Source organism: Camelus dromedarius, chromosome 2 (assembly GCF_036321535.1).
Source record: "Camelus dromedarius isolate mCamDro1 chromosome 2, mCamDro1.pat, whole genome shotgun sequence".
NCBI lineage: Eukaryota > Metazoa > Chordata > Mammalia > Artiodactyla > Camelidae > Camelus > Camelus dromedarius.
Genome location: NC_087437.1, coordinates 81,644,057 through 81,663,903, shown reverse-complemented (window position 1 = coordinate 81,663,903; position 19,847 = coordinate 81,644,057). Strand labels below are relative to the sequence as shown.

Genomic DNA, 19,847 nt, shown 5'->3' with positions numbered 1-19,847 from the left:
GGGTCTGCAGTACAAGCTTGGGCTTACCAGTCTGACTTACCTGGGTATTCAGGTTTTGTGTCCACACTTACTTACTTCGTGATCAACCAGCAAGATCTTTTCCGCTCTGGTTTCTACATATGTGCAGTAGAGATGATAATAACAGTCTTCCTCATAAGACTGAAATGAGGATTAAGTGTGTAAGTAAATGTAAAGTGTACTACCTGTCACATATAGTGTAGCAGTTACTATAAAAATGTAACTCATCAGATGATTAACTGAGGTTTATCTTCAGCCGTGTAAGTCAAAGCAAATTATTGTCAGACTATCAGCAGATAAGACTTCTCTGAGATTTAGATTTTCAGCTTGATCCTCTAGGTATAAGGGCTTTTTGTATGAGATCACCACTTACTTAATAGTTGCTATTTCATTTTGAACAACTAAATAGTATGGCTATTTATACTTTGTTCAGTTAGTCCCGTATTGTTGAATATTTACATTGCTTCCAGTCTTTTTCTATTATAAACACTACTACAATTAATTTTTGTAATAATATATTTGCATGTGACATGATTATTTTGTCCTAGAAGTGAAATAACTTGATCAAAAGATTATATATCAAAATCCTTAGAATTCTGCATTATTGTCAAATTGCTCTGCAAAAAACATTCTATTTATATTCCCACCCACAGCATTTGATAGTCTTTCTATTGGAGTTTTTGTCTTCAGATTTGAAAAACAGTGATTGAGGCTATTAAAAGAAACTGTCTTAAAGTTGTGTTACATTCGAAAGTACCAAAGAATTTCCACAGGCAGTTTAATTTGGTTTTGAATTTGAATATGGAAGTAGAAACATTATTTTTGTGTTATTTAGTTAATAATTTATTTCTTTTAAAAATAAAAATAATACATGTTCATTGTAATATCATGTAAATATGAAAAGTTTATGAAAATAAAGTTAATTGTAACTCTACCACAGATAACAACTTCATATTTTGAATATTTTTTTCAAATCTGTGTTTTGTAGCATTTTATTTTAAAAGTAGTGATCAGAGTGTACATACAGTTTTATTTTCTGCCTTATTTTCTGCCTCTGAACATATGAGCATTTTTTAGCATTTGAAAATGCTTTTTTTAAAAAAAGCATGCTTTTTTTTTTTAATATCAGCATAGTTTTCCATCAAATAGCTCTTAAATCCTAGGATACTTTCTGTTTTTCCATCCCATAAATTTTGAAGAGGAATAATGGGCAAAAAGATAGGTTCGTTTTTAAACTGTGGCCATTTACTGCCAGCTTGCCCTGTAGAGTATAAGGAGCAGTTACATACAATTAAAGAATTATACTCACACCTGTTACACTTGGTATGTAGGGAAATTAAAGGCCTAAGTAAAAATGTTTTAAACAACAAAAATTTACAAGAAATGAATGTTTAAAAATTTAGCTATATGAATGATACTCTGATTATGCTTTTTCTTATTTTTATAGAGTAATCTGAGTTAAGAAAAGGTCAATAAGTTTATTTCTTAATGAATAAAGTAGGTAATTTCAGGCTCCTGAAATGACAATTCATATCCTCATTTTTCATTTCCACCTTCCATTCCTAAAATGGTTTCACCCAGTGCATCAGTCTGCTCGGGTTGCCATCACAAAATACAACCAGCTAGATGGGTTAGACAACAGAAGTTTATTTCCTCATAGTTTTGGAGGCTAGAGGTCTGGGATCAAATGGTTGGCAGGTTTAGTTTCTCCGGAGCCTCTCTGGCTTGCAGATGACCGCCTTCCTGACGTGTCGGCACATGGTCTTTTTTCCCTGCATGTGAATCCCCCTTTTCCTATAAGGACATCAGTCATATTGGATAGGGCCTGCCTATATGACCTCATTTAACCTTAATTTACTCTTTAAAGGCTCTGTCTCCACATACAGTCACTTTCTGAGGTATGCTGGGAACTAGGACTGTAACATAAGAACTTGGTTGGGGGAGCACAATTCAGTGCGTAGTAGTAGTGTGTCCTTTAGCAGTAGTGTGTCTGCTAATCATTTGAAGAGCAGTTAATTAAGTACTTTTTTTTTTTTTTTCAGGGTGAATCTTCTAATGGTTCAAGTGATAGAGGAATGAAATCACTAGTAAATAAAATGACTGTTGCTTTGAAGACAAAATCCGTTAATGTCAGGGAAAAAGTTATCAGTTTTATTGAGAATACATCAACTCCTGTGGACCGGTGAGTTGCCTATATGGTATGAATCTGTGATGAGTAATTAAAATTAATGAAAAGTATCTTATAGGAAATGTTAGTTGAATAGAATGTGTTCTAGAAAAGGATTGTAAATTACATTTTTATTAGATGATTCCAGTTTTCATTATAATCAGAGATGTTCTTTATTGCTGTAAAATTTGAGTGTAAAGATTCCCCTCTCTTCTCCCACTGCTCAGAATAGAAAGCGAGTAATAATTCTGCTCCTTCATGCCATTCATTAGAAAAAATATTCCAGTGCTATTATGTGTATCACACTTGATACAGTAGCTGCTTCCCATGTATCAAAAGATTGGGAATCATCTACTAAGTGCAGTACCTCATAGCAGGACCCTCTTCCTCTGCTTCAGCAATTTAAAACCTGGAAAATTTGGTCATACTAAATAAAGCAGAAACCCATTTTCTTAAGTTTAAGAATTCAGATCTTCATAGAATTATGTTCACAGCCTTTTGTGACCCCTATTTTCCCATGAATTACAAATGAAGTACCCAGCTAACAAAGGATAAGCAAGTTTAAGAATGTCTGTTACATTGTTTCTTTCTGGAATTGTTCTTAGAGTTCAAAGCTAACCTAATAATTCCAGCACAGAATTTGTTTCTGAGCAAGCCTGATCTTGGAAATGTGTTATAATAGTATTCAATTTCACTCTCATGTCTTAATTGCAGTACCCTTGGAAAGTTGAAATATTTGACTTTAAGAACTGAATATCAAGAATGTATTATTTTTACTTTATAGTAATATGCATACAGAGGTATATTTTTTTCCATCTAGTAAATAGAAAAGAGGTAGGTTATTTTCACTAATCCAAAAAATTGTACCTTGTCTAAAATGGACAACTGATAATGTTAAAGTGTTTTATCAAGCCTGAAAGATTTTCTTTGCTCATTAAAACTATATCTGCTTTCAAAAGCCTAATTAAAAAAAAATAATTTTAGTGCATTCTGAATTAGGGTACTATTATTGCTACATTTTGTAGCATGAACACTTAAGATTTTATTTTAAAATGAACTAGTGATAATTCTAAGTTAGAAAGACTGTATTAAAGAATCACTTGAAACTTTTTTTTCCCCACTTTTCTTTGTACTTGGGATGATCAAAACATTTTCTTTTTAATATAAACTCTGGGTTAGAAAAACTGATTATACTATACTTTTGTTTTAAAGCTGTTGCATTTTTAATAATCATCATTTTGTTCTGTCCTCTGCCTCAATTTGCTATAGAATGTCTTTCAATCTTCCTTGGCCAGACAGAACATGTACTGAGCGGTAAGCCAATGAATTAGAGCAGCTTTCCTGGACCATCCTTTCCTTTAGCATGCCTCATGCTGTCTATAAGCCTCATGCTGTCTATAAGCCTCATCCTGTCTTGGCTAAAATTTCATGCAGCTGTTTCAAATGCTAAACTTTTCTCATTCCGCCTTTAGGAGTATGTGATGCTGATTGATCTGTTTTTCTTTTTGCTTTTTTGCTGGATCATTTTAATTTTTTTCCTTGCTGCATAAGTACATTCAAACCCAAGAACTTCATTGAAATCCGCATTTTTTTTTTTTTTTTTTCTGAGGCAGAGGAAGATGAAACAAAGAAAATATGCAGTCTCAGAGTTGGCAGGGTATTAGCTTTGGAGACAGATCATTTGCTTCTGTCACATGCCCTAACAATAAAGAAAATTATAGCACCTGAAGAAAGGCACAGTTTGGTTCAAATTTTTTATTTCATATACATTATGTAATTTTATAGTATCTTTAGATTTTTCTTAATAAGATGCATGTATTTAAGTTGGTGGGTTATCATTGTATAAGTCAGTTCCAAATAATTACAGTTCAAGGTCTCTACCTTTACTTTTCCTTGAAAGAAATTAGGCCGTGGTGGACCTGTTAATATATAATCCATCTCTTCTCTGCCGCAAATAAGATAGGGTTATTTGTCATTAGACTCCAAAGGTTTAAAGTTAAAAAATCTACTGGATCTTTAATTAGGATAAACAAAAGAACTTTATGACTTTATAGTTTTTATGCTCATGATTTTTCTGCAGTTTGAATTAGAGTATCAATTATAGCAATACCTATAAACATTTTAAAAGAAATTCTAGTCATACTTTTAATGTAAGTTAAACTTTGGAGTAATAGAGTTGACTTTTTTGGCAAGTCATTACAATATTTTCAGTGACTAGAAGTAGCGTTTTTACCAATAAAAGTTTTCATTTACTGTGACTGCTCCTGCACGATGCCAATTACAGAGCTTCTGTTATAATCTTAAAATTTTAAAGGAAATTGCTTCTTTTAAAATTATAATCTATTTGTGAATCCTCTGTTTTTTCATGTTACAGGTCCATTGGATTAGTCTAATTTTATTTAACTCCCAAGTTTTATCCCAAATGCTTAACTTTAAAAAAAAAACTCAGATTATCTTTTCTGGTGCACAGGCAGCTGTATCTATTTTGAAAATAGAATTTAGCAAAGATTTAGAACAAATTGGGTTTCTTTTTGAGCTCAGTAAATAAAGCTAAAATCTAGTCAAACTATTTTGTAGATGTTTTTGTTGTTACTTTGGCTAAAAAAAAGTGTAAATATACTGCTTTTTAAAAAAGTCCAGCCATTGAATTTCATTTTTTGACAGTCTTTTAAGAACTTTCTTAGTAACCTTTAGTAATCTTGTTTATAGAAACTGCATTGTATTATAAATCGACATCAGTAATAAATAGCTTGTTTTTTCTTTTCTTTTTTTTGATTGTCACTTTATTCATACTTGCATTCTGGTTCAGGCATTTACTGTGCACATTATCTTTGTTACTTTCTATATTATAGCATTTAATATCAGATGAGAACCAATAACTTAATCTCATACAATTTTATAATCTAGATGGCACTAATGTATTTTTACATAAAGCTGTATTTTCTTTGTCTCTTTGCCTTTTGGTAAGAAAGATGAATCTGAGTTTCATAGGTATTTGAATTTCTTTCATTTTCTACCTTTAATGAGCATAGTGTGATGATTTCTGGGATAATTTTACTTTAGATATGCTTTAACATCAAATCAAATGATTTTATGATTTTAACTTAAACTGTAAGCAGTGTATTGATTAATCTAACTTATAATTTGGTTATACACTCAACTTTGGTTTTCTATTGAGGAATGTTGTTTTGGGAGAAGTAAAGATTTTAAGCGTCTTAACAAAATTACGTCATGATATCATTTTTATTGATGGTATGTGTTAAGAAATTTTAAAAAACACTATGATGAACATCTCAGCATAAAAATGTTGTAGTTTATATTCTCAGTGTTTCCTGAAACAGTAATTATCATCTAAAATTACTTGTCAAAAGGGTGTTAAATTTCATAATACATTTGTTGAGAAATTACTTTGGAACAATGATAAAATTATACCTTGATTATCACTGAGAAAAAAAAATTATTTAAAATACAGGTTTGATCCCTGTTTTCTGGAAAAATTGAATTCCAAGACTAAGACACACAACTTGATTTTTTTCCACATTGAACTATCTCATGTTACATGACAAGGAAAAAAAAAGCCACAGTTTTCCTTCGTCATAGATAACCTCAACCTTATCCTACAGATATATAATACTCTGTCTCCAAAAAACGTAGTATTTTGTTGAAATATTTTAATTTCACTTCCTGGTTTATTTGAGATTACATGAAAAGTAATGAGGTACAAATTTTTATGTTGAAAAGAGGGAGGTCATACTTCCTGCAGAACTAATTAAATTTGACTTTACATGTTGTTTATGTTTCTGCCACTCGAAGATGAAAGGCAGATTCGTTTTCATGATTTACTTATGTAAAAGAAGTAGCATCTTAGTTTCTATTAAAACAAAAGTAATAGTAATAAAATATAGGAGGAAAGACCTTAAGACATTTGCACCCATATGAGAAGCCTTAAACGTTGCTACTGGAATTTGAGTATTTGGGTTCATAATCTATTTGGCCTAACAAACATGTATGTAGTACTTGCTGTGTGCCAGGCATTGTTATAAGAACTTTACAAAATATTAGCTGATTTAACTTTCACAGTCACTAGGGAGGGTAGATATTACCACCATTTTACAGATAAGGACACAGAAGCACAGCGGTGTTAAGTAACTTCCCAATGCATTGGTTTTAATATGAATATTAAAATTGTTTAAAATTTAATTTTTACAGATTTGAAAGCATGCCACCTACCAAGACCTTATTCCACTTTTGCTAACATAATTTCCTTATCTTGTTTCAATTTCCTTAACATAGCTATCCTAAAACTGGGTATGTGGGGGGACAAAGAACATTTGTATTGTTTTAATATTCAAATGATACTTGTACTCTTCGATAACTTAACTGTGATGATTTCCCTCCTAAAATTCTTTGAATATAGGCATGTGAGCAGCAGTGACAGAATGGGCAAGCCTTATCGCGGTGTGAAGCCTGTTTTCAGCATTGGGGATGAAGAGGAATACGACACAGGTGTAGTGATACACTTACCTGTAGACTGCTTTCCTCAGGCACCAGGAGTGAGCATAGAGATCATCCTGGCACTAGCTGAACACTGCTTTTAAAAAAAAAAAAAAAGAAGACGTAATGAGATTTGATAGAGGAGTTGCAGAGTCTGTGGTTTTTCTATTAAGAGTTTGGTTTTAGACATCTTAAATTATGCCCAGTTCAACCCCAAATAGAAATGCTGAGTAGGCGGTTGATTACAGGAGTCTTTAGCTGAGGAGAGAGAGATGCGTAAGCTGGTGATAATCTGGGGATTATCAGTGTAGAAATAGTATTTAAATCCATGGTATTGGGTCTAATCCCTTTGATCCATCCACGTAGGAGATTGAGAGTTGTGGAACTGAAGTTCAGGAAATTGCAAAATTGAGACATCTGAAAAGAGCCTTTTGAAACTGGTGGCAGCATCCTAAATGGCCACAAGATGGCGATATTGTGCCAGGGAAATTTGTTACCCTCTGTTACTGTCTTTCTATTTTTAAAAATAACTTATTACTTTGGTAATCATAATTAATATTAATGTGTATTGAGTTAGAAAGAATAAAATAGTATATAAAAGTAAAAAGTAAGAAAAAAATACTTCTAATTTTCATCTTGCTTTTTCCACTTAGTAATACATGTTGCATATTTTCCATTTCAGCTCGTATACCTCCACAATTCCTTCTGTTATACAAATGGAACATACCATAATTAAATCAATCTCCTCCCAATTGACACTGGTAGTTTTCCAGTTTTTTTTCTGTTTCAAATATTTTTATGCCCATGTCTAGGTGAACTTTTGCAAGCATAACCAGAGAGTAAATTAGTAACAGTAAGATTAACAGATTAGAGGGAATCACATTTGACTTTTTAATAAATATTACAGAATCACCTTCCTGAAAACTTGCTTTGAGGAAAATGGAATTTTCTGTGTGTTATTTCTAATTTGTTTCTTTTTCTCCTTTTTCCTGCCTCTCTTTTGCCATCTTCTTGATATCTATCAGTCTCTAGCTCTCCCTAAATATTTGTTATCCCATTAACAAAGGGGAGAGGCAAATGGATGAATAAATTATGGTGTATTTACATATATATGTATATATACACAGATACATACACTATGGAAATTGCACAGTAATGAAAATGAGGAAGCTAGAGCTATGTGTATCAACAGGGATAAATTTTACAGTGTTGGGAGTATGGTAGCAGTTGCAGAAGAATACAACTGAACAGTCTACTATTTGTATTAATTTTAGTTAAAGTACAAAACACTACTGTGTATTATTTAAGGATATTCACATATGGTTAAAAGTAAAGATGTGACACCAAATTTGGATAGTCACTGTTTCTTAGTGGAGAAGGAAGGGGAGTATGATTGGGCAAAGATACATGAGGGCTTCACTTTTTTATTTAAGCTGGAAGTGAAGAGATAGATGTATGAAATATCCTTTTTTAAAAATATGTCTCTTTATATTTTGATTTCTTTAAAAGCAAAGAGAAGAACATCTGTAATTATTAACTCTAGAGAATGTAATTGCCGTTTCTTAAATTAGAAAAATGAAACAGAATCTCTTATATTTCTCTCACAAAAAAACCCTGCTAAATAGATTTTTACTTATTTTTCTCAGGATAGATTTTTTTGCTTGTTTTCCTTAAAATCAGAAACCAGCAACTCTGCAGATGGAGTATAATCTATAAAAATATTGGTTCACTATGTTGTACATCTGGAACTAATATAATTTTGTAAATCAACTGTATGTCAATAAAAAAACAGCAAGAGAAAAAGAATTCTACCATCTTTGCCTTCAAGATGGGTGCTGATTTTATTATTGGACAATTCTGCCATCTCTCCTCAGACTATCATAGATTAGAGTTATGTTATATAAATAAAAAAAGTTGAAATTCCTCAGATAATTTAATATTTGAAAAGTATATTATCAGTATTTTCACTTGAATTTCTTACCATATACAGTGATGTTTCACAGTATATTTTGATATTAGTACCAGTGGCATAAGGAAATATGGTAGCTGGGTTAGAATTGATTGTTTTTTTCTCAACCCATATGTTTAAAATACTGCTGAAATTTTTTTCAGGCTATTAAAAAATGTATCATTTTTAAAGTTGGTGGTATCCACTTTTAACATCTTAAATTTATTCTTTGTAGATGAAATTGACAGTTCTTCAATGTCAGATGATGATAGAAAAGAGATTGTAAACATTCAGACTTGGATAAACAAGCCGGACGTTAAGCATCATTTTCCTTGTAAAGAAGTGAAAGAAAGTGGACACATGTTTCCTAGGTACTTTTTAAAATACCTTCTTCAGAAGTAAAACTGAATTTAGGGAAGTAATGTTACAAAAGTTAAAGCAGAAGAAATTTTATTTATCCGAATACAATAAGATACAATTTCCCTCTGTCAACATGTATTTTATGTCTTGATTTAAAAAATATTCTTATGTAATTTTTTTACTTTGAAAAATTTAGACAAAAAAGGTGAAGAAGTAGTACATTGAACATCTTTATAAGCCTCTCCTAGATTCACTGTCTTTTAACATTTTTTCACACTACCCCATCTCTCTATTAATGTATATATGTATATATACACATACACACATACACACATACACATATGCTTCCCTTTTGTCAAACCATTCATAAGAAGCTTACAGATGTGACGCTTTACCGCTGAATGCTTCAGCATAAATCTTCCAAGAATATGAACATTAGCCTCCACAACTCCAGTAGCATTATTACGTCTTTAAAAACCTTAAAAATGAACATCATTCAACATACAGACCACACTCACATTTTTCAGAGTGTCCCCAAAGTATCTTTTATAGCGCTTTTCTCTTCCTGATCCAGCATCCAGTCCCAATTCACACATTGCATTTGCCTTTAGATCTTTTAGTCTCATCCAGTGTACAACAGTACTGCTCCCCTCACCACCACTTCTGCCTTTTTTCATGGTGAATGAATCCTTGGAGTCTAGGCCAGTTGTTCTGCAGAATGTCCCACATTCTGGGTTTCTGATATTTGTCATAGTGTATTATGTAAAAATATGTGAGTAATATCACTGTATTAAAAGTGAGCTGAGACACAAGGTAGGATGTGTGTGTTGATAATTCTATCCCTATTTTGCCTTTTAGATCCAGTTATATAATATTATTAAATATGTAAGACAGCCCAAGTATTGGTTAGTGGTCTTTGATATTAAATATATGCAGTGGTTTGTTGAATGAGGATAGTTTATGAATATAGACCATACTGTTAAAAGTCTGAAAGGTAGCTATCCCATATCCCATATAAAATATTCTAAAAATCTATTATTTTAATGATTTTAATTGTATTATAGTTTTTATTATATAAAATATAAACTGTTAAACATAAATAAACATATATTAAAATGTAACAAACAGTTACAAGGGTTTCTGTTAATAAAACACTAAGTTTGCATACAACTAAAGAAAATTAAAAGCTTTTATTAAGTAGCCTATTTGTTTATAGGTGACCCTTTACCGCTACTTTTTAACTCAAAAGTAATTTCATCTGGAGTTGAACATTTTTAATAATCAGGACTGTTTATAATCAAAACAGCTGTTTTGAATGACATTTCTTTAAAATTCTTTTTATTTTTTTAATGCCTTTTTCCCTGTCAAGTCATCTGTTGGTTACTGCAACACATATGTATTGTTTAAGGGAGATTCTTTCACGGAAAGGACTGGCTTATATACAGTCTCGACAAGCACTAAATTCTGTAGTTAAAATTACATCCAAAAAAAAACATCCTGAGCTGATTACCTTCAAGTATGGAAACAGCAGCGCTTCAGGAATAGAAATCTTGGCAATCGAAAGGTAAGGTTTTCTTAGGATGATATTATCTGAATTACTGAATTAGTTCATTATTAACCACAGTTCATTTCTCTGTTTTGGGGAATGGATGGTGAAATAGGATACTTCAACCACTTTTGTTAGTATTCTCGCTGTCTTTTTCTTCCAGATCCGTAGTCATCTGTTTTAGCCATTAGACATGATTTCAGTAAGTGCCATAGCTAAGTTCACAAACTTTTTGACAGAAGGGCCTTTAGGAATAATCTACACCAGTGCTGCACTAAATGCTGGTTTGCAATTAAATAGGAAGCTTTTCTTAGAGTATAAGTCATTGCTTTTATTTTCCTTCATCAAAAAATTCTTATTTTGAAAAAGTATCAGTGAACTAAGCAGTGTGCCGCATGGTGTAGTTAATTTATAGCCTGGTACGAGCTTCTCCTTATCTCATTGTGGACCAGTGACAGACAGTTCACAGACTGACACAAGGGCTATAGACCACACTGCTGTTGAAAATAAACCATCTTAAACTTCTAGTAAAAATGCGAAGCCCACAGGGCTTAAATGACTTCCAGATCTTCACAGGTAGCTTGTGCTAGAACCGAATATGGCTCTCCTGACTCCTGATCTGCGGTTCATTCTACCTTGCTCTACGCAATATGAAAATTCACCTTGCTTTTACATTTAGATTTTCTTTCTTTCAAAATATATGAGTATATACTTTTGAGTATATGTTAAAGGAAGTGATGGGGAGTGCATAGGAGGGCATGTCTGCTGGCTTTGTAGGTCAGGGAAAGCTTCCCATTGGAAATGACATCTAAACCGAGTCCTGAACAGAAAACACTATATTTTTTTTTTCAGAAGACACTATATTGATATCTATTTTTCCCCCCATAGGTATTTGATTCCAAATGCAGGAGATGCTACCAAAGCCATAAAACAACAGATCATGAAAGTTTTGGATGCTTTGGAAAGTTAATATAAAGGAAAATTATTTCAAAAGAAATTAAGGCAACCAAGAGAAATATGGACGTATTTTCCCGACTGAATACTAACCGGAGAATTTCATTTGTTTATGGGGGCGCTTGCATAGCAGATCTGAGAAAGTATAAATTACTGTAATCAATCTCTGGACAGTTAAAAAATTTTTTTTTAATTTTCTTTGCATTTTTGGTTTTGTAAAATAATTTCTTATAAAGATCACTTATTAAATGACTTTAAAGTAATTGACCCTGTACCCTTATGAACTAAGGGTGCAGATTGCAGTTCTGTTTTGAAGAGCTGTTTTAAGGGAACATACATCACTTTCAGATTTAAAAACAACCATACACATACATATTTGCAATGTCTTCACTGAAAATTAGTGATAGAATTAGTTGAAGAGACCCTTTAAATGCTAACCGTTAGTTATACTCATTGAATGGTATCAGAAACAAAAAAGTATTACATAGATTAATGACTAGCTTGCTGTTTCTGTTCTTAAAAAGAGTGAAATCTTTTTAATGAAATAGATGAAGATTTCAGCCAACTCAAATGCAGACCAGCTAGTGAAATGTTGAAACATCAGTTTCTAAATCATCTTTCCACCATTAGCTAGTAATTTGAACACTGAGTGCTTCAGCTACTAAACTTCATCCTAATGGTTTCTAGGGAGCAGTTAAAAGCATTGTAATAAGTAGATAGGCATGTTAAGGTTAAAATTAACATTCGGGGGACAGAATTGTATCTTTTAAAATGTCATTGATCTTTACTACAAGTGGAATATTTGCTTTAGGATATTTCAGAACAGGTGTTGAGCACACATGGATTTATCCTCAATAGGCTGTGACCACACTAATACCCACTTAAAGAAAAGCCAACTAATCAGAGAACCGTATAAGCTACAGTTTTTATCATCATTTTCTGAAATTTCTTTCTCTTCTTTGGTCTTTGTCTTCTCTTACTAAAGTTCCAATGGTTTGAAACTATTTTTTTCTCTTAATATGACAAAACTGAAAAATGGTCTGCTTTATTTTGCAGCTTTCTCAGTTTAATTCATTGGGGTCCATATTAGACACATTTGGTGAGAGAAATCCCAGAACATGTTTGGGGCCATGGAATGACTGCTTGTTTTCTGTTTGAGAAATAGCAGGTCCTCACATCATTACACGTCCTAAAATGTAATGGATTATCTCTAAGGATTGATGGGAGAAATATTTAGATATACCCTGTTTACAGCCATTTATTTTAGTTTACTTAATGGAAATCAAGTGAATAAAAGGCAGCCTAGGCATTCTAATAAGTAAATAAATCAATCCCGTTTATTTGAGTGGTTGAAGACATCTGCTTGGAACTGCACCTGGTACAGTACTAGATACTTACAACTCTCCCCATAGCTGCTGTATTGCATTTTCCTTTTTCTGGCGCCCCTTTTAGAAATGTCTGAAGTCTCGTTTTTTTTTGCCCATTTCAGCCTTGGGACTTTTTTCATAATATTAATGTAAAGATGTTTGTGTTACTGTTTATAAATTACAGTTGTAAATAAACCAGTACAGTTTACTCAAAACTTTGTTCTTAATGACAGTGTCTCTCTTTCTCTTTCTCCCTTTGCCCTTATTTGTAAATCTCTATAGATACCACAAAATTAGAAAATTGAGGGCTGTCCTTTCAGTGGAATTTAGATGTTCAGATTTCAAATTTGAAAGAATTAGATTCCTATTTCAGTTCACCTAGATGGGGAGGGAGAAAGAGATAGTTTAAAACTAATGACATTAAATTCTACATGTCATAAATTACTCCCTTGAACTACTTCTCTGAATTTGTGTTTCCTCATCTGAACTAACCCGCAGTTATCAGTCATGGTATCAAATGACAATACATTTCATTGACTGTGTCAGGCACTCAGCTTATCCTCCCTTCACTGGCTCGCTAAGCACAGAACTGGAATTCACTCTGAGATGGCCACTTCTCATAACTCTCAAGGATGGCAGGGGTTGCAACATTATGAGGTTGGTACTATTTTCTATATTTGCAAGATGAGAAAACCCAAGGCTCAAAGAGATTGAGTGAGTGAAAAGAAAAAGTACCCCTTCCTCTCTCCCCAACCCCTGGGTATTATTATTGTTTATTAAGGTGTAAATTTCTTTCTATAATTTGATACCACTTGCCCACTATTAATAAAATGTGCTTTCTAATAGTGATGACATATTTGTACTGATAAATACTCAACTGCTTTTGCCACCGGTATGTTTCACACAGGACCTTTAACTCCTTAGCATTATATTCTAATGTACTAAAGCTAACCACCATAGATTGGCAGTTCTATTTAAAATTAACTGTTTGACTTGGGGGAAATCCAACTCCATAGGTTGAGTGTGCAATGAAAGTAATATATCAACTTTACCATTAACATCTTGAACTCTTAAAAAATAACATTTTTATTGAAATACAATCCACATATCTTTATTAAGTTCACCTTTTTAAAAAGTCTACAATTCAGTGGTTTTTATTATAGTCACAGAGTTGTACAGCCATTTAACCACTGTTTAATTACAGGACATTTCATCACCCCAGAAGGAAACCCCATGTGCATTAGCAGTCACTTCCCTTTCCCCGCATCCCTCCAGCCTTTGGTAACCCCTGATTTACCTTCTGTCTCTGGATTTGCCTATTCTGGACACTTCATGATAAAAGAAATTATACAGTAAAGTGGCTTTTGTGTCTGGCTTCTTTGACTTAGCGTAGTGTTTTCAAGCTTCATCCCTGTTGGTGGCATGTATCAGAGTTTCATTTCTTTTTATGGCTGAGTAATAGTCCATTGTATGGATATACCACATTTATCCATTCACTAATTGATGGACATTAAGGTTGCTTCTACCTTTTGCCTGTTATAAATAACACTGCTTGGAACATTCACATACAGGTTTTTGTGTTGACGTGTTTTCAGTTCTTTTGGGTATGTATGAATTACTCTGTCATATGTTAATTCTACATTTAACTTTTAAGGAACTTCCAAACTGTTTCCCAGAGGGGCTTGATCATTTTACATTCCCACTGGCAATTTATGAGTGCTCTGATTTCTTTACGTCCTTGCCAACGCTCGTTGTTTTCTGTTTTATCTTGGTCTTAGTATGTGAGGTGGTATCTCATTGTGGTTTTCATTTGCATTTCCATAATGACTAATTGTATTGAATTTCCTGTACTTATTGACTATTTGTATATCTTCTTAGGAGAGCTGTTGACTCGATTCCTTGCCCATTTTTTAATTGAGTTACTTGTCTTTTTATTGTTGAGTTGTAAGAGTTCTTTACATATACTAGGTAACATTTTCTCCCATCTGTCGGTTGTGTTTTCACATTCTTGATGGTGAGCTAAAAATTCACATTATTTAAAGCTTGGAAGTTTTTAGTTTTGTGATGTCCAGCTTACTTTTTTTTTTTTGTCACTTGGTGCTTTGGTGTCATATCTAAGTAATCAGTTGCCTAATCAAAGGCAATGAAGGTTTACTCCCATGTTTTCTCCCACAAGTTTTACAGTTTTAAATCTTTTAGTTAGGTCACTGATCCATTCCGAGTAATTTTTTTATCTGAGTGTGAGGTAAAGGTCCAGCTTTTTCTTTTGCCTGTGGTTGTACTCTTGTCCCAGCATTAGCTGTTGAGAAGATTATTTTTTCCACCTTGAGTAGTCTGGCACCAGTGGACCATAACTATGAGGTTCTATTTCTGTCCTCTCATTTCTACTCCATTGGTTTATAAATATATTCTTATCCCAGGACCACACTGTCTTGATTACTGTAGCTTCATTGTAACTTGAAATTGGGAAGAGTGAGTCCTCCAACTTTTACCTTTTTCAAGATTATTTTTGAGTTTCTTGTTATTCTTAGACCTTTGCGTTTCCATATGAATTTTTAGATTAGCTTACCACTTTTCTGAAAAAAAAAAGTAGCTGGGATTTTGATAGGGATTGTATTGTATCTGTAACTCATTTGGGGGATTATTGCCATCTTAACAATATTGCATTCTAATCTATGGACATAAGATGTCTTTACATTTATTTAGATCTTTTTCAGTGTATTTCAGTGATGTTCTGTAGTTTTTCAGTCTATGAGTCATACACTTATTAAATACATTCCTAAGTATTTTATTCCTTTTGATGCTATTATAAGTGGAAATGTTTTCTTAATTTCATTTTCAGACTGTTCATTGTTAATGTGGAGAAATATAATTGATTTTTTTATATAGGTCTTGTATCTTTCAGCCTTGCCGAATTTTGTATTGGTTCTAACAGTATTTTGTGGATTCATTAGGATTTTTTCCATTTAGGATCTTATCTATGGTTATAGATAGTTTTACTTCTATCTTATGAACCTGGATGCCTTTTATTTCTTTTCTAACATAATAGCCCTGCCTAGAGTTTCCAGTACAGTGCTGCATACAAGTGACAAAAGCAGACATTCTTATCTTGTCCTGATCTTAGAGGGAAAGCATTTAGAATTTCACCACCAAGTGTGAGTTTCCCTGTGGATGGCCTTTTTGAAGTTCTCTTCTGTTTCCTAGTTTACTGTTTGTGTTAGTCAGCTCAGGATGCCATAACAAAATACCACAGATGAGTGGTTTATACAACAGGAATTTATTCTCTCACAGTTCTGGAGCCGGAAGTCTGAGGTCAGGGTACCAGCATGGTTAGGTTCTAGTGAGAGCTCTCTTCCTGGCTTGTGGATGGCTGCCTTCTCACGAATCCCATCACGAGGGCCCTATCCTTATTTTAGCTCACCCTGATTCTCTCCCAAAAGCACCATCTCCAAATGTAACATTAGTGCTTAGGGTTTCAACATTTGAATTTTAGGGGATCACAAACATGGTCTGTAATAGCATTTTTATCATGAAGGGTGTTGGATTTTGTCAAAAGTGGGTTTTTTTGTTTGTTTGTATCTATTGAAATGGTCATACTCCTTTTCTTCTTTATTAATGAGGTTTATTACATTAATTGTTTTTCATATGTTGAACCAACCTTCATTTCCCAGTTGGTCACAGTGTATAATCGTTTTTGTGTATTGCTGGATTTATGCTAGCATTCTATTGAGGATTTTTGCATTTGTATTTATAAGGGATATTGGTTTGTAGTTTTATGTGATATCTTTGGCTTTGGTATCAGGATAATAGAGGCCTCACAGAATGAAGTGGGAAGTTTTTGCTCCTTTTCTAATTTTAAGAAGAGTTTGTGAATATGTTAATTCATGATAAAAAAAACACTTTGCAGACTAGGAATAGAAGGGAACTTAACCTGATAATTGATATCTATGGAAAACCTACAGCCAACATCAGGCTTAATGATTAAAGACTGAATGCTTTCCCCTAAAGATGAGTAACATTTAATGATGTCTGCTTTCACAGTTACTCTTCAACATTTTCCTAGAAGTCCTTAGCCAGTGCAATAAGGCAAGGAAAAGAAATACAAGACTCCCAGGTTGGAAAGGAAAAAATAAAGTTGTCCCTATTCATAGATAATGTTATTGTCTGAATGAATTTAGTAAGACTGAAAAATACATGTTCAGCATAAAAAAGTCCTTCTTATATCTATATGTACTAGCAGTGAACAATTGGAAACCAAAAGCTTTTTAAAAACCACTAATATTAGTTCAAAATGTAAAATACCTAGTAGGAATCTAACAAAACATGCAGGATCTGTATACTGAAAACTAGAAAATGTGTAAGAAACCAAAAACCTGGGAGGAGGGTATATAGCTCAGTGGTAGAGTGTGTGCTTAGCATGCACAAGGTCCTGGGTTCAATCCCCAGTACCTCCACTAAAAAGTAAAAGTAAAAATTAATTTAAAAATAAAGAAAGAAACCTAATTACCTACCCCGGCCAAAACAAAAACAAATAAACAAACAAAAAACTAAATAGGAACATACCATGGTCATGGGTTGGAATATAGCATAAGATGTCAGTTCTCCCCAACTGAACTACAGATGTAATTCTGAAAGTCAAAATCTCAGGAAGAGTTTTTGTTAACATAAACTAGCTGATTCTAAAAATCACATGGGAACGCAAAGGAAATAGAATAGCCAAAGCAGTTTTGAAAAGTTAGAACAAAATTGGAGGGCTTACACTTAGCAGTTTTATGACTTACTATAAACCTACAGTAATGAAGACGCGTATTTGGCAGAAAGGATAGATAACATATTAATACACAGAATACATAATTCAGAAAGAGCCCTACATAAATATTGGTGGTTTTTTGGCAAAAGTTCAAAGGCAATTGAACTGAGAAAGGATGGTCTTTTCAATACATGGTGACAGAACAGTTGGATATCCATATATAAAGAAGTGAACCTCAGCCTACCTCATACCTTTTACAAAGATTAAGTCAAACTGGATCATATGTCTAAATGTAAAATTTAAACCTATTAAACTAAGTTGAAGTGGGGAGGGTATAGCTCAGTGATAGAATGCATGCTTAGCATGCATGAGGTCCTGGGTTCAATTCCCAGTACCTCCATTAAAAAAAAAAGCCTAATGAAAATTTTCATGACCTTAGGTTAGACCAAGATTCTATAGATATGATACAAAAAGTGTAATCTGTAAAAAATTTAATAAATCTGACATATCAAAATTAAAACATTTTGCTCTCAAAGGACTGTTAATAGAATGGGAAGACAAGAGAAAAAAACTCTTGCAAAACATATCTAACAAAGAATTGTGTTGAGAATATATAGACTTTCAGAACTCAACAATAACAACCCAATTTAAAAAATGGACAAAAGATTTGAACAAGTACTTCAAGAAAGATACAAGAATGGCAGAAAAAAAAAAGCTCATAAAAGATACTCAATGTCATTAGCCATTAGGGAAATGCAGATCAAAATCATGAAACCACTACACACCTGATTAGAGTGACTGAAATTGAAAACAGACAAAAGCTGACAATACCAAAGTGCTGGTGAGGATGTGAACAATGAGAACATTTATACATTGCTCATGGGAATGCAAAATGGTATCGCCACTAGACAAGTTTGGCCATTTCTTTAAAGCTAAACATACATTTATCATGTAACCCAGCAAGCCCACTCCTAAGTATTTCCCCTAGAGAAAGGAAAACATATTGTCACAAAAACCTGGACACGAATGTGTATGGCAGCCCTCTAGTTGCCAAAAGCTGGGAACAACCCAGATGTCCTTCAGTAGGTTAATGGATAAACAGACTAGCACACCCACCCGGAGTCATACTGCTTAGCAGTGAAAAGGAACGCGCTATCTATATATGCAGCAACATGGGTGAATCTCAAAGGCAGAATGCTGCTTGACAAAAGTCACTCTCAAAGTCCATGCTTTATGATTCCGCTTACATTGCATTCTGGAAAAGGCAAAATTACAGGGACAGAAGTGACCAGTGGTTGCCAGGGGTGAGAGGAGAGTTTGATGATGAGGGAGCTGAACAAGGGCATTTGTAGGGTGCTGGGACTGTTCTCTGTCCTGATTGTAGTGGTGGTGACACAAACCCACAGTGTACTGAAACTCATAGAACTCAACCAGAAAGTTCAGTTTTACTGTATGGAGATGAAAATATTTTTAAAATTAATAGCTCATATTAATTCAATAGATTATATCTTCAAAATCCAACATTTATGACTGTTTTCTTAGGCTTTTCACGTTCCTTATTTAATCCTTTCAACTAATTCGTGAAGAGGCAGAGTAAAGAAATTTAGACTTTTATAAGTGTGAAGGTTCTATCCCTGTATCCCCAGTGCTTACATCAATGCCTGACATGCAATGGTGGTCATTTGTTGAATAAATGAAAAGAAACAATAGCAGGGCTGCAAACTGGCTGCTTAAGGCTGAATATGACATTTTGTGGGGCCCACACAATTTTTGACATTTGAACTAAGTGGCAACATTTAAAAATCAGGAGATTTTTTAATTATTTGGATGTTTGGCTTCTAATGGATAACATTTATGGGAAAGCTACTCTGTACCAAGTAGTTTCTAAGCCCTTGTAAAGTTTTGTGATCCTCACAACAATCTTATGCTGTGTGTGTTATTATCCCCGTATTATGGATGAAGAAATAGAGGCACAAAAAAGATAAGTGTTTTCTATGATCATACAGCAAGTCAGGATTTAAAACCAGGTAATCTAACTCCAGAGTTCCTGTTCACAGCTGGTACGCTATGTCTGACCTCTTTGCTGTGTGCTGGCCTGCAGACCATAGAGCAGAGCTAGGGGCCTTTTTCCGTTTCCTGCTACCTTTTCTCCAAGTCACCAGCTTCACTCCTAGGTAACTTTCTAGCTCCTATAGTTATTTTAAGTTGCTATCCCTATACTACTAATAACTTTCCCAAAAGTC

General features: G+C 33.5%; 1 protein-coding gene across 3 annotated transcripts in view; it reads left to right on the top strand.

Annotated features, from left to right (window-relative positions):
- The window catches only part of TBC1D23 (TBC1 domain family member 23), a 51,111-nt gene extending 38,042 nt beyond the window's left edge, over positions 1-13,069 (top strand). Inside the window, exons 14-19 of one of the 3 annotated variants that reach the window (XM_064496045.1) lie at positions 2,061-2,200; positions 3,455-3,499; positions 6,603-6,691; positions 8,863-8,998; positions 10,396-10,551; positions 11,422-13,069. In XM_064496045.1, coding sequence (XP_064352115.1) covers positions 2,061-2,200; positions 3,455-3,499; positions 6,603-6,691; positions 8,863-8,998; positions 10,396-10,551; positions 11,422-11,503 — 648 coding nt within the window. In that variant the 3' untranslated portion in view covers positions 11,504-13,069. Of the gene's footprint in view, positions 1-2,060; positions 2,201-3,454; positions 3,500-6,602; positions 6,692-8,862; positions 8,999-10,356; positions 10,552-11,421 lie in introns of all 3 variants that reach the window. The other 2 variants (XM_010978471.3, XM_010978472.3) reach the window with 2 other exon arrangements.
- The last annotated feature ends 6,778 nt before the right edge of the window (positions 13,070-19,847 follow it).